Consider the following 25,173-nt stretch of genomic DNA (forward strand, 5'->3'; position numbering starts at 1 on the left):
GTGTACGTGGTGATTGCTGGTCAGAATGGACACAGTGGACCAAAGGGCCTGTTTCCGTGCTGTATCTCTAAACTAAACTAAACTTTGAATTCTGTTCATTATTCCATTATATCATTTCTGAATTGAAGTTTAGAAGTGAGATGAAGTTTTCCATAAATGACTGCATCTTGACAAGGGTCCATCTTTACGCTACTAACACAGATGATTTTGCCTCAGGGTCAGTGGACTGTCTCCTTTCATGGGCGATAATGATAATGAAACCTTGGCGAACGTAACATCAGCCACTTGGGATTTTGATGATGATGCATTCGATGAAATTTCAGAAGAAGCCAAAGACTTTATTAGTGGTCTGCTGACAAAAGACATGAAGTAAAGATTTTTGTCTCTATTGCCTTGATTTTATTTGCTCTTTTTAACAAGTAAACTTTAATATTGTCAATAATGTTCCTTTCCTCAAATAGGGCAGCGCAGCAGGTAGAGCTACTGCCTCACAGCACCAGAGACCCAGGTTCAATCCTGACCTCGGGTACTGTCTGTGTGGGGTTTGCACGTTCTCCCTCTGACCCCATTTCTCTGGGTGCTCCGGTTTCCTCCAACATTACAAAGACATGCGGACCTGTTGGTTAAATGGCCTCTGTAAATTGCCCCTAATGCGTATAGAAACATAAAAACAGAAAATAGGTGCAGGAGTAGGCCATTCGGCCCTTCGAGCCTGCACTGCCATTCAATATGATCATGGCTGATCATCCAACTCAGGAACCTGTACCTGCCTTCTCTCCATACCCCCTGATACCTTTAGCCACAAGGGCCACATCTGATTCCCTCTTAAATATAGCCAATGAACTGGCCTCAACTACCTTCTGTGGCAGAGAATTCCAGAGATTCACCACTCTCTGTGTGAAAAATGTTTTTCTCATCTCGGTCCTAAAAGATTTCCCCCTTATCCTTAAACTGTGACCCCTTGTTCTGGACTTCCCCAACATCAGGAACAATCTTCCTGCATCTAGCCTGTCCAACCCCTTAAGAATTTTGTACGTTTCTACAAGATCCCCCCTCAAAGGTGTATGTGACCAAATAAAATTTGAACTTGAACTTGAATCTTCTAAATTCTAGCGAGTACAAGTATGGAGTGTGGAATAAGATAGAACTAGTGTGAACGGGTGATTGATGGTCGGCTTGGTCTCGGTGAGCCGAATGGCCTGGTTCCGGGCTGTACACTTCAATCAATTCAATCAATCAATTGGGATATGGAAATTATAACCAAATGTAATCAAGATAATGGCTTTAAAAATCTACACTTTCCTTCGTCTGTTGCCAGACATCGCTTGAACTGTGATCAGTGTCTCGAGCACAAGTGGCTGAAAAAAGATGTTAAGAACATGGCTGTGAAAAAACTTTCAAAGGAAAGAATGAAGAAGTACATGACCAGAAGGAAATGGCAGGTACAACATGAATGTTAAGTGGAGCGGAGAACAGTAGAGCACAGGAGCAGGCCCATCACTACAATGTCCATGCCAATCGTGATGCCATGATACATTAAACTTCACTGCCTGCACATGATCCATATCCCTCTATTCCCTGCATATCCAAGTGCCTATCCAAAAGCTTCTTAAATGCCTTGATCGTATCTGCCTCCACCATCACCTCCAGATATCCACCACCCTCTGCGTAAAAAACTTGTCCTGCACATTTTTAAACTTTGCCCCTCTCACGTTAAAGCAATGCCCTGTAGCCTTTGACAGTTAAATAGTTTCTGACTGTGTACCATGCCTGTGCTTCTCATAACTGTATATATTTCTATCAGGTTTCCCCTCAACCTCTGGCATTCCAGAGAAAATAATACCTCTCTTTAGAGCTATTACCCCCTAATCGTGCCACTCTCAAATTGACATTTCCACGCTGGGAAAAATATTCTGACTGTGTACCCTATCTGTGCCTCTCATAATTTGATAAACTTCTATCAAGTCTCCCCTCAACCTCCTGCGTTCAGAGAAAACAATCCAAATCTGTCCAATCTCTCCTTATAGCTGATACTTTCTAATCTAGGCAGCATTCTGGTAAACCTCTTCTGCATCCTCTCCAAAACTTCCACCTCCTTCCTGAAATGGGGCGACCAGAACAGCATGCCATATTCCAAATGTTACAATTAACTGAAAAATCTCCTCCCGGCTGGATGTCACCTAGAACATGCTGACCAGGGTGCAAGTTGCAATTGCTTCTCACTCATTTGTTTTTCCTTCTTTCATGAAGGTGGGGCTCATCTGAATGATGCAACAGTTAACATGTTACAGCGCACTGTCTCATCATATATATGACCTTTAATTATGAGCCATGAGCATTCATTGGGCTGGTCTCGTACCACAATCTTCACCCCTTGCCTGATATCCACACGTCTTGTTTTTTAATTGAAGTTTGGCAGTTAATAAACAGGAGCATCTCCTTCCACAGATCAGACCACTCTCACCATCTGAAATCAGCAAAAGGCCAAGTTTACACATAGAATGTCTTGGCCTTTAGATCTTTTCCTATATGTGCTACTGATTTAAAGCTCCATTTCCACTATGAAACATTCCCAACTCAAGCAATACTCCAGGTACTATCACGACATTGAAGAACCATTTGGACAGTACAATGATAGGGGATGTTGTGGGATATGTGCCAAATGCAGGCTGGTGGGACTAGTGTCAATGAGGCATGTTGGTGGGCGTGGGCAAGTTGGGCCTGTTTCCATGCTGTATGACTGTGACTAATAAATAACTAGATAGATGACAAAATTGGATCAACTGTAGATAGACACAAAATGCTGGAATAACCCAGCAGGTCAAGCAGCATCTCTGGAGAAAATGGATATGGGTTCAAACATAAAACATCACTTATCCAATTTCTCCAGACATGCTGCCTGGCTTGCTGAGTTACTCTTTGGTATATCTTTGGTATAAATCAGCATCTGCAATTCCTTTTTATTACATTTGGATGTTCTGTACCTAATGGATGTGTCTTAAGTCATCCTCCAGTGAAAACCACCAAATTCTCAATGGGTAGGCTAGGTTTATGTTTAGGTGCATTATTGTCACCAGCACAGAGCTACTGTGAAAGCTGAACCTGCATTCTATCCAAACAGATCAGATATACCGTACAATGCAATCATTTCAAACTCAACTACAATAGATAGAGCAAAGAGCAAGATACAGGGTGTAGGATATAGTTCTCAGCATTGTCTTGCACCAGTTCCATAGACAAAGTCCAATGTCCACATCGTGTATTGGACAGTAACCTAGCTTATGGAAGGACCATTCAGAAGCCTGATAACGGAGGGGAAGAAGTTATTCCTGAGTCTGGTGGTGCGTGCTTTCAAGCTTCTGTACCTTCAGCTAGATGGGAGCAGGGAGAGGTAGGAATGAGCAGGATGGGTCAATCTTTGATTGTTGGCTGCTTTTCCAAGGCAGTGTGAAGTGTAGATGAAGTAAATGGCTCAAGTTAGGAAGAACCATTATATTCCCATCTCCCTTTAAGGCAATTGCTCGTCAGTTCTGGATGAAAATCGGAGGACTGTGGCATTTGTTCTAACTCCATATAAAATGCATCTGCAATGTATTGAGTCTGTGCTTCTGCCAAACTCATTGCAGTCAGTGCATTGAACTCTGAGTAGCCACCAGATTGAATTCACTACTGCCTGAAGGCCCTTGTACAGGTTCCAACTGTCTATAATACTTTGATCATAGATCAAATAAATTAGTAAAAACAAAAAAAGTTAAATATATTTAATAATATAAAACTGCTTTTCACTACTTATAATGTAAGCATAGATTTCAAATAAAGATTAGTGACCCCAGTCAACAAGTGGGACTCTTGTATGCTGTCTCAGTGTGCTATTTCTATACACTTGTACTGTATCTAAGATAGAATCATAGTCATACAACATGGAAGCAGGCCCTTCGGCCCAACTTGCCCACAACGACCAACATGCCCCATCTACACGGTTTACATTTGGTCTATATCCCTCTAAACCTGTCCTATCCATGTACCTGTCTAAATGTTTCTTAAATATTGCGATAGTAAATGCTGCAATACTACCTGCTAATGTACTAAGATCATAAGATGTGCTTATGTACATTGATACCTGGACTGAACTGTATGCAAAAATGACTTTCACTGTACCTCGGTACATGTGACAGTAAAGTACCATTGATCCATTGAGTCAGATGGGGCTGTGGTGAATTCACCAGGCATTCAGTTGAGGGGCCAGGTGTGAAGTGCATTAGGACCCTTGGATTAGCTCTGCTTCTCAATGGTGAATAATCCAGTGGCGGAAGTGCAAGTCACATGTTTGTGCATCCGGTACATTCCTGCATTCCATGCAGCATTGTGCTGCAGTGGACATTTGGCATGCACTGCTGGATCACTGTTGGCAGTCCGTTGCTGACCAGTTACACCTGATGTGTGGCAGGCAGATGCTGGAAATGCAAGGAACTGCAAATGGTGGTTTACAATGAATGACACAAAGTGCTGGAGTGACACAGCAAGTCAGGAAGCATAGAGTCATACAGCACTGAAACAGACCCTTCAGCTCAACCAGGGTGCCCGATCTACACTGGTCCCACCTGCCCGCGTTTGGCCCATATCCCTCTAAACCTTTCCTATTCGTGTACCTGTCCAAACGTATTTTACATTCTGTTATAGTACCTGCGTCAACTACCTCCTCTGGCAGCTTGTTCCATATACACACTACCTTCTCAGTGAAAATGTTGCCCTTTAGGTTCTTATTAAACCTTTCCCCTCTCTCCTTAACCCCATGTCCACTGGTTCTTGATTCCCCTAGTCTGGGTAAAAGACTGTACATTCACCCTATCTATTCCCATCAGGACCTTATGCAACTCTATAAGATCACCCCTCATCCTTCTGCACTCCAAGGAATAAAGTCCTGCCGTGCCCAACCTCTATTTATAGCTCAGGCTGTTGAGTCCTGGCAACATGTTTGTGCATTTTCTCTGCACTCTTTCCAGCTTAATAACATCCTTCCTATAACATGGTGACCATAACTGAGCACAATTCAGGTGGCATATCTGGAGAACATGGATACAGCACGGAGAAAGGTCATTCGGCCCAACTTGCCCATGCCGACCAAGATGCCCAATCTACAATAGTCCCACTGGCCCGAATTTGGCCCATATCGCTCTAAACCTTTCCTATCCATGTACATGTCTAAATATATTTTAAATTCTGTTATATTACCTGCCTCAATTACCTCCTCTGGCATCTCGTACAAAATATCACTATGGAAGTGATGTTTCAGGTCTAGACTGAGTCTGAAGAAGGGTCTCAATCCGAAATGTCACCTATCCATGTTCTCCAAAGTGTCAGTGAAATTGTGAATTTGGGTAATGTGCCTCATTCCCATAAAGAGATGGTTTGTTGCTGTCCAAACTCATTGATTATTTTTTTTTAACCAACCAATTAAAAAAATGATACATATTTCATTGGCTTCACTCATGTTCAAAGCGTGACCATAACAAAGTTGACCCTGTTTTATTACATAGTGGCTTAAACTGAAAGCTTATGTGGAGTCCTGCCACAAATAAAGATCTAATTTTATTGTCCTTTATACAGTAATAAACAAATTCCTTTGGTCTGCCATTAACCCTTTGTCTTGCCTATGAAAGGAGTGTTATGTATTCTAGTAGAAAGATATAATTCGTTCTTAATTTTCTCGTATCATTGTACTATTTTATTGAAATATTTTTCCCATTGATGTGGCCACAATAACATCCTTTGAGCTTTGCTCCATTAAGATTTTCTGCCAGTCATCCTCGCCACTTTTTCTTCACTTTGTATTTTAGGTTTAAGTTTACTATTGTCATATAGTTCACGTTATAGGAGTAGAATTAGGCCATTCGGCCCATCAAGTCCACTCCGCCAATCAATCATGGCTGATCTCTGCCTTCTAATGGCATTTTCCTGCCTTCTCCCCATAACCCTTGACACCCGTTCTAATCAAGAATTTGTCTATCTCTGCCTTAAAAATGTCCACTGACTTGGCCTCCACAGCTCTCTGTGATAATGAGTTCCAAAGATTAACTCACCTCTGACTAAAGTTCCTCCTCACCTCCTTTCTAAAAGACTGCCCTTTAATTCTGAGGCTATGACCTCTGGTCCTAGTCTCTCCTACCGGTTGAAACATCCTTTCCACATCCACTCTATCTATGCCTTTCATTATTCTGTAAGTTTTCAATGATGTTCCCCCTCAAGCTTCTAAACTCCAGCGAGTAGAGGCCCAGTGCTGTCAAACGCCCATCATATGCTAACCCACTTATTCCTGGGATCATTCTTGTAAATCTCCTCTGCTCCTTCTCCAGAACCAGCACATCCTTCCTCAGATATGGGGCCCAAATCTGTTCACACTACTCCAAATGCAGCCTGACCAGCACCTTACACAGCCTCAGCATTACATCTCTGATTTTGTATTACAATCCTCTTGATATAAATGCTAGCATTGTATTTGCCTTCCTTACTACCGATTCGATTTGCAAATTAATTTTTGGGAAACCTGCACCAGCAGTCCCAAGTCCCTTGCACCTCCTATTTCTGGATTCTCTCTCCATTTGGAAAATAATCTACGCCTTTATTCTTATTACAAATATGCATGACTCCACACTTTGATATACTGAATTTAATCTGCCACTTCCCTGGCCGCTCTCCTAACCTGACCTGCAGAGTCCTTGCTTTTCATACCCTTCTTTGGTCACCCATTTGTTTTCATTAAAATGTTTAAGTTACTTTTCCTTTTCTCATTCGTTCCCCAGAGACGGATGAATTGACAACTGGATGACGTGTTCTTCATTAGATAAACTTAGAGATGCAGTGTACGTAGCGCAGCAGATATTTGTGAATCAACATTGTACTTTGTTTCAAGATAGAACTTAGAAATATAGAAAATAGGTGCAGGAGTAGGCCATTCGACCCTTCGAGCCTGCACCGCCATTCAATATGATCATGGCTGATCATCCAACTCAGTATCCCGTACCTGCCTTCTCTCCATACCCCCTGATCCCTTTAGCCACAAGGGCCACATCTAACTCTCTCTTAAATATAGCCAATGAACTGGCCTCAACTACCTTCTGTGGCAGAGAATTCCACAGATTCACCACTCTGTGTGAAAAATGTTTTTCTCATCTCGGTCCTTAGAACAGTACAGTACAACTTAGAACAGTACAGTACAAAAAGAGGCCCTTCGGCCCAGAAAGCCTGTGCCAATCTTGATACCAAGACCAACTCTTATCTGCCTGCACATGATCCATATCCCTCCATTCTCTGCATATCCATGTCCCTATCCAAAAGTCTCTTAAATGGCATTATCGTATCTGCCATCACCACCATCCCTGGCAGCACTTTACAGGCACTCACCACCCTTTGTGTAAAAAATATTGCCACGCAAATCTCCTTTAAACTTTGTCCCCTCTCTCACTTTAAAACAAAGATAAAATCAAGTAAATCAAAGTTTAAATCGGGTGTAATGTAGTGAAAGTGCCAAAGTTATTAAAAACATTTAAAATTTCAACGGAAATCCTGGAGGCCAGATAAAACTGCATGCAAAAGTAATTTTTAATCATTGTTAAAACCAATGGAACTGATAACCAACCTATGCCCAAAATGAGCACAGAATCAGCAGAACCTTCATGTGCATAGGTTCTAGAAGCAGAATTAGGCCATCCGGCCCACCAATGTTAATTCTGTCCATATAATTCGTACATCCTTTGGTGAGGTGCCATTAAACTAAATTAAAGCATGTGGGATCACTGAGATATACTAGCAGGTCTTGAGGAGTGATCAACAGGCAGAAGACAGAGAATTAAACAAGATGGATACGTTTTGAGTTGGTATTCTCTGACCATTGGAGTGCTGCAGGATCTGGTGCTGGAACTGACCCAGCTGCTCCCATGGATTTGGATGAAGGGCCTTGGTAATATATTCAAGCTTGCTGAAGATATACAACTGGGTGGCAGTGAGAGCTAGAAAGAGATGCAGAGAGATTTCCAGGCATATAAACAGGGTAACCGACTGAGCAGGGAAATGGGAAGTCAGATATTACGAAGAAAAACATGACATCGTGCATTCTGGTGGAAAAAGAATAAAAGGTCAAAGTCCATAGAATATAGACCATTGAACAATACAGCACAGGAACTGGCCCTTGGACAGCTCAGTATCTGTGTGAACATGATGTCAAGATAAACTAATCCCATCTGCCTGCACATGAACCACATCCCTCTATTCTCTGCATATCCATGTGCCCATCTAAATGTTTCTTAAATGCCACTATCGTATCTGCCTCCACTACCAACCCTAGCAGCGCATTCCAGGCAACCACCATCCGCTGCGTAAAAAAAACCTTCCCCATACATTTCCTTTAAAATATTTCCGCTCTCACCTTAAAGCTATGCCATCAAGTCTTTGAAATTTCCACTCTGCGGAAAAAAAAGCTTCTGACGGCCTGCTCTATCTATGCCTCTTGTAATTTTATATCCTTCTATCAGGTCTCCCCTCAACCTCCATTATTCTGGAGAAAACAATCCATGTTTGTCCAACCTCTCCTTGTACCTAATGCCCTCTAATCCAGGCAGCAATTTGGTGAACCTCCTCTTCAAAGCCTCCACATCCTTCCTGCAACAGGACGACCAGAACTGTACACAATAAACTAGAATTGAATCGGTGAGAGGTAGTTGAGGCAGGTATTGTAACAGCATTTAAAAGGCACTTGGAAAGATGCATGGATAGGAAAGATTCAGAGAGCTTAATATTTTTTAAATTGGGGGAGCAGCACCTCGTATTTCGCTTGGGCAGCTTACAAGTCAGCGGTATGACCATTGATTTCTCTAATTTCAAGTAACTCTTGTATTCCCTCTCTCCCCCCTCCCCTTACACTCTAGTCATCCTACTAGTTCCATTGTTCATATCCCTGTATCCCTTCATTATCATCTCTTCCCCAGCCAACAATGGGTCATTATGGGCTCCACCCTTCCTTGGTCATCTGTTGCCAGCCGTGATTTGTCCTGGTTTTTTCCTACCTCTAGTTTGAAGAAAAATTCTGGCCCGAAATGTCACCCATCCTGTTTCTCCAGAGATGCTGCCTGACACGCTGAGTTATTCCAGCACTTTGTGTCTATCTTTAAGATTCAGAGGGACATGGGGCCGAACACTGACATATAGGACCAGCCCAGATGGACATCTCAGTCAGCATGGACAAGTTGGGCTGAAGGGCCTGTTTCCATGATGTATTACATTCAGGGCTGCCTGGAGGTGCATCGCTTCAAGAGCTGCTGTCACACATTTTCTGAAACAGAGAGCGAGAGCTGACGATTCAAAACCTCCCTCAGAGCACTCTAACCTCAAAAGACTGTGCATCGTTGAATTGAATTTGCAATCTCAGAAGTTTTGAGTAAGGATTTCTCATCATTTAATTTTCCTTGCTTTGTAGAAGACGGGCCATGCGGTTCGAGCGATTGGCCGATTGTCCTCTATGGCGATGCTCGCTGGTCTAAGTGGGAAGAAGACCTCTCTGGGAAACATACCTGCCTGTCCTCTCACTTCTCCCGAGCAGCCAGAAGCTGAAGGTAATACAATCTTGACTCTTAGACAATATTCTTTGTGGTTCCATTAAGATTTCCATTAAGAACAAATAAACAAGTCAAATAGTTATAAGGATTACCATTTTTACGTGTTTATATCAACAGATACTTTTATCTGAAAGTTATACAATGTCTGGACAGAAACTGGTAGAGCAGTAAGCTTTCGAGGATTACTTGTATAACTGAGAGGTTGTGTTAAAATGATACAATTGATCTGATAATCCAAGGATCTATGCCTGCGACTAAAACAGAATCTGCTTGAAATGCAGTGCAGTGTTTAGTTTAGAGATACAGTGTATAAACAGGCCCTTCGGCCCACCGAGTGCATGGTGACCAGCGATCACCCGTACTCTAGTTCTATGCTACACATTAGGATATAATTTACAGAAGCAATTAACCTACAAACCTGCACGTCTTTGCAATATGGGAGGAAACCGTAGCACCTGGAGAAAACCCACATGGTCACCGAGAGAGAGTGCAAACTCTGTATAGAGAGCACCCAAAGTCAGGATCGAACCTGGGTCTCTGGCGCTGTGAGGCACCCCTTTCCCCCTCCACAACTAGTTCCATCTGCCCCCATTCACACTCCTCCTTGGTTCTACCTATCACCCGCCAGCCCTGCCTCACCCCTCCCCTCACCTCTTTATACTGATTATCTGCCCTCCACACTCTCTGTCCTGATGCAGGGTTTCGACCCAAAATGTCAGCAATCCCTTTTACCTCCACAGATTTGCTGCTCATCCACTGTGTTACTCCAGTACTTTGTGTCTTTTTTGTAAACCAGCATCTGCAGGTCCTTGCATCCCCCAATAGTTTGATTTTCTTCACTCCACACGACACCATTTGCATTATCTCACTTCACCTTCATTTTATGTACATCTTACACATAGTTTAAAAAAAGCTCTTTGGATGGAATTAGGGGAACCTTTTCATTCAAAGAACCTTTTCATATCTGGTATGAGCTGCTAGAGAAAGCTATACAAGTGGAAATAGTTGGATAGAAATATGGATAGGAAGCGTTTGGAGAGATGTGGGCCAAATGCAGGCAAATGAGACTAGCCCAATATGCTAACTTGGTCAGCATGGATAAGGTGGGCTGAAGGGCCTATTTCTGTGCTGTACAGCTCGATGGCTCTGCGGCCTAATGCTGTTTGCTATCCCATTATTTGAAGAGACTGAGGAGATGTTGTACAGGTTGCAGGTGAAGGCTTGGAGAAGTTGCAGGTAGGCCAACAATTTACAAGAAAGTGTGACATGATCCTCTGATGACATTGCTATGTTGAAGGATGCTTAATACGTCTTATGGAAACCATAAGATTTCACTTAGAGCACAACCCAGATCTGACATATCCAGATTACCCTGTATTTCACTTTTGACAAACTGATGATGAAATATGTATCTGTTCAATCCACAACACAGCTTTGTCAGCTTATGTGCTTGATATTATATATTTAATCTTAAGTAATTTGCAACTTTTGCATATTTTGTCATTATGTTATTGATACAAATATCTAATTATTTTATTTTACTTTATAATCAATAAAGTAATCCCACTATGTACTGTAATTACAATTTAGCCAATGAATATTCATGACTTTTTGTTTTTTACCATCTGATTAATAAGTGGACAGGTACTGACTTTTTTGCTAACACGAGCAGACGAGAGAAATTCTGTCACATGTTGCAAGTACATCTTGCATTGTAGCGTTTAATTGTGTGTTTTGTTATTTTATTATATGTATGACTGCAAGGCAACGAAATTTCGTTCAGACCGAAAGGTCTGAATGACAATAAAGGATACTCCACTCCATAAAATTGATTGTGATAAAAGTATTAACCCCTCTAATTCATTGCTACACCATTTTCAGTTTATTTAAGTGGTCATACATCGGTTGAAGAGGTATCTTTGCACTACAAGTGTGCCCACCACCTTTATGCAGGTCCCATTGATGCACCATTTGGAGATTCAGTTTGTGAGCCTCGTAGCATTCACCAAAAACACTTGATAAAAATTCACAACCATGCCAATGGATAAAGCAATAAACTTTGCTTAGTTTAATTTATTGTCATGTGCACCGAGGTACAGTGAAAAGCTTTTTTGTTGCGTACTTACCAGTCAGCGGAAAGACTATACACGATTACAATTGAGGAGTCCCCAGTGTACACATGCATGATAAAGTGAATAACGTTTAGTGCAAGATAAAGTCCGATTCAATATATTCCGAGGGTCTCCAATGAGGTAGATACTTGTTCAGGACTGCTCTCTCGTTGTTGATAGGACGGTTCAGTTGCCTGATAACAACTGGGAAGAAACTTGTTTAGCTTAGAAAATGGAACTTGACCATTTCCTTTCAGGAAATATGGACCAATAATATAGTTTCATTAGTAAAGTCCTTTCAACTAATATAGACATGTCCCAACCATTGTAACACTTGGCTTTTACCCAATATGGACAGATGTCATGGTTTTTTATGGCTACCAAAAATGGACATTTAATTTAATTGTTTTTATATTTCCTTATCTCAGCCGTTGACACCAGTGTGCTTCTTGAAGAAGTTTCTGAAGAAAAGCAAAACTTTAAACCATATTTCTCCAAGACCTTTGAAGACGTTGAAGTTATAGAAAACAGTGCAGCGCGGTTTGATTGCAAGATCGAGGGTAAATTCACAGATGCTGCTTCTGGTTACTTTGCAGCATCTTTTATTAAGAATTATTCTCCTAGAAGTTTGTGTCAATCTATAAAGTTTTGATTATCATTGCTGTTGAAAATGTATTTTTATTGGAAGTTTCTTTTGCATTGTCGAAGTCCCGTATGGTGTTCAATCCCTCCTTTCTTCCGTTACTTTACTTTAGACTTTAGAGATGCAGTGCGAAATAGGCCCTTCAGAACACTGAGCCCACTCCGACCAGCGATCACCCCGTACTCTTGAACTATCCTCCACACGAGGGACAATTTACAATTTTACTAAAGCCAATTTACTAAACCTACAATCCTGTACATCTTTGGAGTGTGGGAGGGAACAGGAGCACCTGGAGGAAACCCACATGGTCACAGGGAGAATGCACAAATTCCGTACAGACAGCACCCATAGCCAGGATCGAATTCAGGTCTCTGGCGCTGTGAGGCAGCAACTCCACCGCTGTGCTGCCTTAAATTTGTGCAAAGGGATCCCAGAAGTATTTCCCTGTATCATGGCCAGCAAGTTGCTATTTTGTGAAGACTGAAGGAACTGCAGATGCTGGAATCTTGAGGCAAACAGTGCTGGGAAAATGGACAGGCAATGTTTCGGGTGGGCATTCTGGAGTTTTGCAGAAATCCTCAAATATTTAAGCTGGGAAATCTGCTTGAAAGATCCATTCCCATTAGTCCGGCTTGAGGCGATATTCCCAATTAATTTTAAAGAAGAATAGTTGCAAGGGGCTATTGTTTTAGATTTATTTTTGTTGCTTTAAGTTATCAATAGTCAAGTCAAGGGTGTTTTATTGTCATATGTCCCAAAAAGGAACAAAGAAATTCTTACTTAGTTTAGTTTAGAAATACAGCACCATTTGGCCCACCGAGTCAGCGTATACCAACAATCCCCTTACACTTACACGATCCTTCAACACTAAGGATAATTTTACCAAAGCCATTAAATCTCACCCTGTACTTCATTGGAGCGCGGGAGGAAAGCGGAGCACATGGAGTGAACCCATAAGGTCACGGGGACAGAAAAGCATCCATGGTCAGGATCAAACCCAGGTCTCTGGCGCTGTAAGGCAGCAACTCTACCGCTGCGCCACTGTGCCTCCCACACTTGTAGCAGCAATACAGATATGTAATCATACTACTCTGTAAAATGATTTTAAATCATTAAAACCCATAATAAACAACAAAAGAAAGTTTGGTAGATAAACAAATGAAAAAAAAAACAAATATAGTGGAAAGATAAAAATAATGCCCCCAAGTCTATGTGGTTCAGAGCTTATTTGGAGGTTGTAGTGTTTAATAGCCTGATGGTTGTAGGGAAGAAGCTGCTTCTGAACCTGTGGACTCGGTGGGGCGATGGTACAGCCTGTATCCATGCTATATCTCTAAACTCTGAACTCTCACCCTAAACTCTGAACCCGGAACATCACCTATCCTTGTTCTCCACAGATGCTGCCTGACCCGCTGAGTTACACCAGCACTTTGTGTCTTAATGGACAGGCTTGTATAAGGTGTATATCGAGCATGGTTCACAACTTGACGACTGCGTGTTTTTCACAGGTTACCCTGACCCTGAAGTCATCTGGTTTAAGGATGAGCAGCCCATGAAAGAATCTCATCACTACCAGATTGAGTACGATGAAGATGGGAACTGCTCCTTGCTCATTTCTGAGGTATCTTCGTGTGACGTCGGCAAATTTACTTGCAAAGCCATCAACAGCTTAGGAGATTCAACCTGGACAGCTGAACTCAGTGTGCAAACAATAGAGGGAGATAAATGAGCAACACTCCATCAGAGTTTAGAAAAAGGTGTTGCTCGTGCTTGTTGTCTAATGTTAAATGCTACACTATTAAAGACTATTTAAAGGAGCATAAGGGTTTGACAAGCAAAATTCATCGTTAATTCCCAAGGCATGGAAATAGTTTATTGATATAAGAAATCAATGTGGAATATTGCAGTCATACCCAGAAACGTAAGATTAGAACCCACATGATCACTTAGTGACAGATATATGCCAATCTGAATACCACAGCTATATATACTATAGTATATACGATATACCCGTGGTTCCGTTTTGCCATCATTTACCAATTAACTGCAATAATCACTAACTTTCTCAGAGAAATTTAGAAATTCTTTGAAGCTGGTATCCAAAATCTGCCATCAAGCCTTTTTTGTGCTTTGACACAGTTCTTTGGTCATCCCCAGTTGCATGTACAGATGTTGGAGAAGCCAATTGGTGACTCCCTAGTTAACGAATTTCATCCACCTACTCGAAGCTTTCTGTGATCTAAGAGATATTTTAAACACAATCCTGTTTACATGACACTGCTCCTTTCACGTGTGTTTAATGTCTTTCACAATGCGTTTTATGTGTCACTTTAGTTTATGGTTTGTGGACAATGATAGAGTTCGTGCATTTACTGGTCACACCACACAAGGGAAGTGAACACCAGAATTTCTGTTGATGCCGCAAAAAAGCACGGAAATGCAGCCCGCATTATTATATAATAAAAGACAAAGGATGTAAAGAATACAGGAAGGTGACTTTGGTTAGTAAATCCTGCTGTTTCAAAATCTAGCCGAAAATTATTCCAAATATTGGTGGCAAGGCATATTTTTAATAGAAAGCAATAAGGCCTGAAAATCAAATAGATTATTATGAATTAAATGCAAAGATAATGCCATAAGACATCACAAACCATATTATTGTAAAGTACTCAATAATCAAATTCTGCTTAAGAGAACATAGTGCAGAGAACAGCACAGGAAGTGGCCGTTTGGCCCATGCCAATCATGATGCTCGGCCAAACTAATCTGCTCTGCCTGCACGTGATCCATATCCTTCCAATCCATTATGATCTAACTCATTTCAAATGGGTGTGGGTCTGTCGTAAATATAATGAGGCTTTTATTGGGACCACAGAAGAGAAATACTATTAAACTGAGATGCCCTCTGTCTCTTGAAGCTTTACCCTTGGCATGGAGCTTGTCTGATAATTAGCACAGATTAATAAACCATGCCATGACCATCTCCCATCTGGCTTAATTGTTTAGTGACAATTTGGTCACATTTCAAATTTTCTTTCTAATTTTCGAAGCTGGTGGTTTAGTTGCCTGATAACAGCCTGGAAGAAACTGTCCCTGTTGCCTGACCCGCTGAGTTACTCTAGCACTTTATATCAGAGAGAGTCCTCATTATGTTGTCTCTTGTGCCTGTTATAAGTTAAGACTTCAGCAACATTTGGTACAGGAGTAGCTCTTTTTAATGGAAGAAACTTTACCCCAATGTGGTTTTTATGTAAGTTGTATCATTGTCACTAGTGTGTGTAGGTTTGTGTACATGGTGATTGCTGGTCAGCGCAGACTCTCCTACTTGTGGAAACATCCTCTCCACATCCACTCTATCCACTGATTCAGTAAGTTTCAATGAGACCCTATCCTCATCCTCTAAACACCAGCGAGTACAGGCCCAGTACCATCAAACGCTCCTCATATGCTAACCCAATCACCCCCAGGATCATTTTTGTAAACCTCCTCTGGGCCCTCTTCAATGGCAGCACATCCTTCCTCAGATATGAGGCCCATTACTGCTCACAATACTCCAAATGCAGTCTGAGCAATGCCCTATAAAGCCTCAGCATTACATCCCTGCTATTTTTATTTTCTGCTTTATCAGGGACACACACGCACACAAACACTTTTCAACCAATGCAGACCTCTCGGTTCTTTCGGCACACACGAGTGGTCTTTAGCTATGACTTCAAAGAGCAAGCCACCTTATCTCATATTCTTTGAAAAGTCTTAATATGTTTATAAAAAGCAATATATATATATTTACATTTCACCATGGTTCTACTGTTTTCATTAACTTCACACCTTAAGAGAGCATATTCAAGAAGGAATTAGATATAGTGTCTTCACTGTCTAAAGAGATATGGGCAAAATGTGGGAGCAGGACACAGATACATTTGGATGAACAGCCATGATCATATTGAATGGTGAAGCAGGATTAAAGGGCCGAATGCCCTCTCCTGCCTCTAGTTATTAGACTTAAGCAAAAGCATGCACTTTACAATGCGAGGCAAAGGTGGATATAATATATAGAAATATTCCATGATGCACAATTAAACTATATGCAATTACACAACTGTAGGATCAGACTGTGTCTCTCTACTTTAACCAGTTTTTATCGTAAACATTTTAGTCTGAATAAGATACATGGAACTGCAGATGCTGGTTTACAAAAAAGACACAAAGTCCTTGAGTAACGTAATGGGATAGGCACCATCTCTGGAGAACATGCATCACCTATCCATGTTCTCCAGAGAAGCTGCCTGATCTAAGTTACTCCAGCACTTTGGGTCTTTTTTTAGTCTGAATTAATATTTGATCACATTTCATCCGATCTGATACACTCGGATTTCACAACATTGCAAACTTAAATATTACAAATCAAAAAATAGGTATTTATAATTGTTGATTACAAGTCCTTTGTTTTAGATTTGGCTACAATAGTTTTCAGAATACTTCTCCAAACCTTTCACAAACAAGCTTCAGATTTGAACAAATGAATAATAGTATTGAAACTCTTACTTCCCATTGCTGTCATACGGTTTAATAAATGCTATTATGGATTTTAAGATGTATGTGCCATTTCATCATCGTAAAATAAATTCAGTTAAGGACAAGAAATTAATTGTTTTAACCATAAACTAAAACTGAAACATATTTTGAATTTGATAAATACATTTTACATTAATAACCAATAAAGTCGGTATAGACAATGTTACAATGTTTACGATGCTAACAGCTACCAAATGTTTGTAATTTGTAAAACAATTATTAAAAAGTGAATGACATTTTGATGTTTGTTATGATTGGCTCGAAAGAAGTTGGCGATATATGCGCTAGGTCCGTCTTTTACACATTTTCATGGTGTGGTAAGTTAATTCAAAGTAAGCATGCAGATACAGCAGGCAGTGAAGAAAGCTAATGGCATGTTGGCCTTCATAACAAGAGGAGTTGAGTATAGGAGCAAAGAGGTCCTTCTACAGTTGTACAGGGCCCTAGTGAGATCACACCTGGAGTATTGTGTGCAGTTTTGGTCTCCAGATTTGAGGAAGGACATTCTTGCTATAGAGGGAGTGCAGTGTAGGTTCACAAGGTTAATTCCGGGGATGGCGGCACTGTCAAATGATGAAAGAATGGAGCGACTGGGCTTGTATACACTTGAATTTAGAAGGATTAGAAGGGATCTTATTGAAACATAAGATTATTAAGGGATTGGACAAGCCAGAGGCAGGAAACATGTTCCCGATGTTGGGGGAGTCCAGAACCAGGGTCCACAGTTTAAGAATAAGTGGTAGGGCATTTAGAACTGAGATGAGGAAAACCTTTTTCGCCCAGAGAGTTGTGAATCTGGAATTCTCTGTCTCAGAAGGCAATGGAGGCCGATTCTCTGGATGCTTTAAAGAGAGAGTTAGATAGAGCTCTTAAATATAGTGGAGTCAAGGTATATGGGGAAGAAGGCAGGAACAGGGTACTGATTGTGGGTGATCAGCCATGATCACAGTGAATGGCGGTGCTGGCTCAAAGGGCCAAATGGCCTACTCCTGCACATACTGTCTATTGTTGAAAATTTCCTATGCATTTAAAAAAAAAAGAAATATGAGAACGTAAAAATGGAAGACAGGTTTAGGTGATATATCCATGTTAGTCAGAGATGCTGCCTGACCGGCTGAGTTACTCCAGCACTTTGTGTCTTTTTTTGGCAATTCAATCACACATGGTTCAATGGTACTTTATTGTCATACAGTATGTACCTGGATGCAGTGAAATTATTTATTGTTGCATATAATTAAGTAAAACCATACAATACATCAGCACAACCATATACAAGACCAAGAGTGCCACAATTATTGTGTAAGAATAGTTGACTTCACTGAGGCAGTACACAAAGAGTCACCACGTTTCCAGTGCCAACTTGTGCCCTTCAAGTTCAAGTAGATCATTTAAACACCAGCATTTAAAAGACATTTGGATGGGTACATGGATGGGAAATGTTTAGAGGGGTATGGTCAAACACGGGCAGGTGGGACTAGTGTTGATGGGGCATCTTGATCGGCATGGGCAAGTTGGGTTGAAGGGCCTGTTTCCATGCTGTAGGACTCTACCGTCAGTTGCATCATGATTGGAAAACGACACCTGGTCTTGGATTCCTGCTTCTGGAAGTGAAGTGAAACTGGAAATATCCGTAAGTACGTGGGTTTCCTCCAGTGCTCCGGTTTCCCCCCACATCCCAAAGACTTGTGGGTTTGTCGGTTAATTGGCCTCTGTAAATTACCCCTGGTGTGTAGGGAGAGGATAAGAAAGTGGGATAATGAACTAGTGTGAACAGGTGATCGTTAGTCGGTGTGGACTTGGTGGGCCGAAGGGGTCTGTTTCCATGCTGTATCACAAAACTATACTAGACTCCTGTTGCACACTCTGGCAATAATGGACAACAGCATTATCTCTGATAACTGGTCAGAAAACAAGATAAAATCAGGACATTAGAAGAACTGCTGGATAATCTCATTCTTCCATGGTTCACTGATACTTTCACTGTGAAAGTCTTTTTACATAGATCACACATGCACGAATACATTAATATATTTCAATGGTCATTTTAAATTGGGATTCTATTATGTGGAAAGGATCACAATACCATTTTTATAGACCATTAATTGCTAACATTACTTAAATATAAAATATTTTGATAACTTTGCTGACCTTTTTTATGAAGCTTTGGCAATCCCATTCATATGAATGTTGCCATCACTTTTACATTTTGTGCTGGAGTGGGCAGTATCCACCACTATCTGTGATCTACTTAATTTCACTTGAGCTGCTGAACCAAGCAGTGAAGCAACTAGTCAATATGTGGCCTAACCCTATGTGCGTCCTACTGCACACATGTGGGAGTTAAAGAGAGTATTTGACAACAAACCAAATCTCAATCATCTACAGTGCATTCAAAAAGTATTCAGACCCCTTCACCTTTTCTACATTTTGTTACGTTACAGCCTTATTTTAAAATTGATTAAATTCATTTTTTAATCATCAATCTACACACAATACCCCAGAATGAAGAAGCGAAAACAGGTGTTTAGAAGTTTTTGCAAAGTATTTAAAAAGAAATAACTGAAATATCACATTACATAAGTATTCAGACCCTTTACTATGACGCTCAAAATTGAGCTTAGGTTCATCCTGTTTCCATTGATTATCCTTGAGATGTTTCTACAACTTGATTGGAGTCTACCAGTGGTAAATTAAATTGATTGGACATGATTTGGAAAGGCACACACCTGCCTATATAAGGTCCCACCGTTGATAATGCATGTCAGAGCAAAAACCAAGCCTTGAAGATGAAGGAATTGTCTGTAGACCTCCGAGACAGGATTGTGTCGTGACACAGATCTGGGAAAGTGTATAAAACAATTTCTGCAGCATTGCAGGTCCCGAAGAGCACAGTGGTCTTAAATGGAAGAAATTTGGAACCACCAGGACTCTTCATAGAGTTGACCACCCGGCCTAACTGAGCAATCGGAGGAGAAGGGCCTTGGTCAGGGAGGTAGGGAAATCGAGAACCAGATGACATAGGTTTAAGGTGAAGGGGAAAAGATTTAATAGGAACCCGAGGGGTAACTTTTTCACACAAAAATGGAGAGTGTATGGAGGAGGTGGTTGAGATAGGTAGTATTGCTATGTTTAAGAAACATTTGGACAGGTTTAGAGGAGTATGGAACAATCGCAGGCAGGTGGGATTGGTGTAGATGGGACATGTTGGTCGGTGTGAGTAAATTGGGCTGAAGGGCCTGTTTCCAAGCTGTTTGACTCTAAAGGAGGACAAAATGTTCAGTCATATTGTAGTCTTGGTTTTATCACAGTTCTTTGGACTAACTTTGGAGGAGAGCTGGAGTACCTAACTTTGACCACCAGAGGCCTTCAGTGAGCTGTGCAAACTGTGGCAAACTCATGAGACACACACTTACCACAGAACCAACTCTTGGATAAAACTGCCTACCTGCTCTCTCTTCCTCGCATTGGCTGGAATGTACCAGGGACTCAGCTGGTTTGAACATCCTTGGGTAAGTTTGCTTGGGCCTGGATCAGACCCCACACCCCCCCTCCTCACTGTTGCAAAACAAGGGTGCAAGTCAGACATTCGGGTGGTGAGGGAACCAAGAGCTGGCGCTGTCCCCTTTAAAACACAAATTAGGTTCTCGTGAAGCGTGGGAGGGGAGTTGCTCACACTGCCTTTTTCACTATTTGCACCAGACAGGAAACAGGTGAGATTACAAACTGCTGCACCTTTCCACAGGGGCAAGAGGGTAATGACTAGCCCTTGGACCCTGCAGTTTAGTTTGGTTCAGTTCAGTTTAGTTTAGTTTAGTTTCGAGTTTTTTTTAGATTTTGGAGATACAGCGCAGAAACAGGCCCATCAGCCCACCGAGTCCGCGCAGACCAGCGATCACCTCGTGCACCAACCTACACTCTAGGGACACTTCTACAACTTACTGAAGCCAATTAAGCTACAAACCTGTGCATTTTTGAAGTGTGGAAGGAAATAGGAACATCTGGAGAAAACCCACACGGTCACAGGGAGAATGTGCAAACAGTTTGGTTTGGGTTAGTTTTAGATTTTATAGATCCAGCATAGAAACAGGCCCTCCAGCCCACCGAGTTCGTGCAGACCAGCGATCGCTCTATACACTAACCATCAAACACTAATGACAATTTTACAACTTACCAAAGCCAATTAACCTACAAACCTGTACATTTTCGGAGTGTGAGAAGAAACCAGACCACTGAGAAAAAAACACATGGTCACAGGGAGAGCATGCAAATAGTTTAGTTTACTGTCACGTGAAGTACAGTGAAAGGGTTTTTTATTGCCTGCTATCCAGTCAGCGGAAAGACAAGACATCATTACAATCAAGCTGTCCACAGTGTACAGATACTGGATAAAGGGAATAACATTTAGTGCAAGATAAAGTCAAGTAAGGTCCGATTAAAGATAGTCCAAGAGTCTCCCATGTGGTAGATGGTAGGACAGGATCGCTCTCTAGTTGATGATGGGATGTGGTCAGTTGCCTGATAACAGCTGGGAAGAAATTGTCTTGGAATCTGGTGGTGTGTGTTTTCACACTTCTGTACCTCCTGCCTGATGGGAGAGGGGAGAAGAGGAAGTCTCCAAACTAAACTAAAAAAGGTCACATGAGTAACAAGGAACTGTACTCCTGATGCTGCCTGACCTGCTGAATTACTCCAGCACTTAGTGTCTTCTTTTCTAAAATAGCTCACAATTATTTTCATAACTTTTGTAATCCTGAAACGTTGTCTGTCCATTTTCCCCCCACAGATGCTGCCTGGCCTGCTGAAATCCTCCAGCACTTTGTACTTTGCTCAAGGTTCCAGCATCTGCAGTTCCTTGTACGTCCACTTCCACAGTGTTGCCTGATTGAGAGGAGAATGTGAACAGAAAAGAGAGCAGAGTCAGGTACCCGCTAACTCCTCTGAAAGATTCACAGTTATCAACCACCCTAGGCGACATTGATCCAAACTATTTCAATGCAGCTACACTCCACCAGAGGTCGCCATAGCACTTCAATGGTTCAATGGTTCTTTATTTTCACGTGTACCAATGTACAGTGAAATTCTTTTGTTTGCGGACAGATCAGTAACGGGCCTGTCCCACTTGGGCGTCATTTGCGAGTCACGCAGGTGGCGCGCGAAGATTTTGTGAATCCCAAAATCCTGGGGCGCTGCGCGCGATCGCGCATCACTGCCTATGTCACCACGCACCATGCGCCAGTAATGCACGCTATGCGCGCATCACATGCACGTCACGATGCACGCCTCGTGCGTCGTGACGCGTAAATGATGTCGCGTAAATGACAGACAAATGACGCCCAAGTGGTACAGGCCCTTAAGATTATTGCCATACATGAGTACAATCCCCGATTAAGTACAGAATGCATAGAAACAGCCCACTGAGTCCAAGTCATCAGGTTTTGGCGCCATTTTCAAAGTCCCATAAAGGTTCGTTGCGGCTGTCGCCTCCATCCGGATTGTTCCGCGAACTGGAGTCCCTCGCCTCGCCCGGCCGCCTTCAGCCTTCATGCCCCAGGGCATCTCCCACAACCAACCGAGGATGTGGTAGGCAAGACGCCGGCCCTTTGTCTAACGCTCGGCACCATCGCCGACTCCCTTCACCCTCCTCTCCGGTTCCTGGTCCTCGTGTTCTAGCAGAGGACAAGGATCCCACTCCAGGCGGCTCCATGGCGGGAGAGCCGAGACCCCTGCCGGGGTAAGGCCGCGGCTCCTCCAGAGCTTCTACCGCCCGCGGCCCTTTGGAAACTTCCGGACTTTATCTCAAATCCCAGTGAGGCTCCACTGGGAAACCTTGAGAGCAGGTTTATTCCTGAACTATTTCTAGAAGCAAGAGGGCCTCAAAAATGTCAAATATAAACTTTACGCAGAATTTAAAAAATAAATAAAACAAAAACTGTTCATCAGTATGAACATCGAATATCCAATTTTAGATAACCTGTAAACAACCCATTTTTTTCCACTCCTTTCCCCCTCACATCCCTGTGCCCTACCTGGACTCACACCTAATTCTCCCCATCTCCCTCCCCATCCATTATATTCCTTCCTCTGGTTTCACATTTTGTACCTCTTGTATCCTTATCTCACACGTTTTTGTCTTTTCACCATTGGCCTTTTTCCAACCATCTACCTATCATAAACCCATTTCACCTGTATCCACCTATCACTTGCCAGACTTTATCCAGCCCCCTACATCTCTTCCAGCTTTCTCATCCCTCCCCCCACCCACCACCACAAACAGTCTGAAAAAGGGTCCTGACCCGAAACCTCACCTATCCATGTTCTCCAGAGATGCTGTCTAACCTGCTGAATTACTCCAGCACTTTATGCCTTTCTTGTAAACCTTCATCTGCACTTCCTTGTATCTCCTAAAAACTGGTAGGCCCCTGTGGAGTTTTTTTAGAGTAGTGGAATGGATGAGTACAGGTACATGGTTTCATGAGAGTGCCATTACGGGTAGATACTGTAAGGTGATAAAGAAGACTTTTGGCATATTTGCCTTCGTTAGTTAGGGTATTGAGAACAGAAGTTGGGACGGTACGTTACAGTTGCACAAGACGTTGGTGAGGCTGTATTTGGAGAATTGTGTTCAGTTTTGGTCACCCAATGGGAAATTATATCAATAAGCTGGAGAGAAGGCAGAGAAGAATTACGAGGAAGTTGCCAGGACTTGAGGTGGGCAGACTAGGGCTTTATTCCATCTCAAAACTAAACAAAATATTCCTGGTTCTTTTTTCATTCAATTGTAAGCAAAGTACCGTGCAAACACAGTTTGTTCACCTTGTTGTTCTTTTGATGATATTCCTACTTGAAATGTAAATCTATTCAAAATTGAGAGCGCTCAGTGCCTCTTCCCACATCCGTGTTTAACTCCAGTTAGGAACGTTAGTAAGGAACTGAAAACGCATTGTTTTGGCAACACACACTTCTCTCCGTCCTCAGAGGCTGATGATTACAGATCAGCTCTGTTTGGCTCGACACACACAGGCTACAAGTAGCAATATGTTCTGCACAACTTTCCTCATCATAAGCTGGTGCACTAATGGTTCCCACTGTAACTCCAATCAATACCACTCATAGCAAGAATTTAACTATTTCCCCAACTCGTCCACTTAATAAAATCAAATTAACCATCAAGAGGAATTTTAGCTTTCAATAGGCAATACTTTTATGAAATGTTTCTCGTGGTAAGTTGTTTCTCTGAATGAGTTTCATCCATATTCTTTAGGCTACAGCCTGCTCTTGCGACAGAGAAAAGGCCATAATTATTGCACAGTCACAATATTTATATTTCTCCCAGTGTGTTTCAGTCTTTGGTTGAAGGACACAAGATCAGGATCGTGAGACTGACTAGAATCACAGCTCATAGCTTTTCACAGCCTAGCTTATCCTTGAGACCAGCAATAACATTTCCATATCAGTGTCAAAACATGTTTGCTTTGCAGGAACACTTCTAGGTCAAGTACAATTCAGAGCTTTTTTTCAAAGCAATGTAACCAAGAACCAGAAGGCATAGGTTTAAGGTGAGGTGGGAAAGATCTATTAGGAATCTGAGGGGTAACTTTATCACGCAAAGGGTGGTGGGTGTGTGGAACGAGCTGCTGGAGGAGGTAGTTGAGGCAGGGACTATCATAATGTTTAAGAAACATTTGGACAGGTACATGGATAGGACAGGTTTGGAGGGATAGGGTCAAATGCAAGCCGGTGGGACTAGTATAGATGGGACATGTTGGGCCGAAAGGCCCATTTCCACACTCTATAACTCTATGACTAAAAAAGTACCAATCCTACCGATACAGCCCCGACAAAGACAAGGAGCCAAGTCAAACCAAGATTCACACACAAGGAACTGGAATTCAATTCAATTCAGATTTATTGGTCACATACTCAATTATACAGGTATAACCAGTAGTGAAATGCTTAAGTGCCTGTCCAGTTGTGCATGGTTCCCCACTTACACATAACCCACATAAAACAATCCCCACATATAACACATAATAAATATGTACCCCATAGATACCACATAACCCACATAAAACAATCCCCACATATAACATATACCACATAACAAGTGTGCTGTTACAAGCAAAGTGACAAGTGCCGTGGAACACCTGTGATGACAGCGTGTTCCATCCAGTTCAGTCCCATGTGTGTGTGTTTGATGGTAGCGAGGCGGGCGGGGCGGGGCGGGGGGTTTGGGCGG

The 25,173-nt window shown here is 42.0% G+C and overlaps 1 protein-coding gene across 8 annotated transcripts in view; it reads left to right on the forward strand.

The window, feature by feature from the left end:
- mylk (myosin light chain kinase) overlaps positions 1 to 17,173 on the forward strand; it is a 246,343-nt gene extending 229,170 nt beyond the window's left edge. For all 8 annotated transcript variants that reach the window (XM_033024039.1, XM_033024038.1, XM_033024037.1 and 5 more), the window contains 5 exons: positions 217 to 369; positions 1,319 to 1,442; positions 9,470 to 9,605; positions 12,148 to 12,279; positions 13,871 to 17,173. In XM_033024039.1, coding sequence (XP_032879930.1) covers positions 217 to 369; positions 1,319 to 1,442; positions 9,470 to 9,605; positions 12,148 to 12,279; positions 13,871 to 14,091 — 766 coding nt within the window. In that variant the 3' untranslated portion in view covers positions 14,092 to 17,173. The remainder of the gene's footprint in view (positions 1 to 216; positions 370 to 1,318; positions 1,443 to 9,469; positions 9,606 to 12,147; positions 12,280 to 13,870) is intronic.
- The last annotated feature ends 8,000 nt before the right edge of the window (positions 17,174 to 25,173 follow it).

The sequence above is a fragment of the Amblyraja radiata genome, chromosome 7 (assembly GCF_010909765.2).
Source record: "Amblyraja radiata isolate CabotCenter1 chromosome 7, sAmbRad1.1.pri, whole genome shotgun sequence".
In the NCBI taxonomy this organism is placed as follows: Eukaryota; Metazoa; Chordata; class Chondrichthyes; order Rajiformes; family Rajidae; genus Amblyraja; species Amblyraja radiata.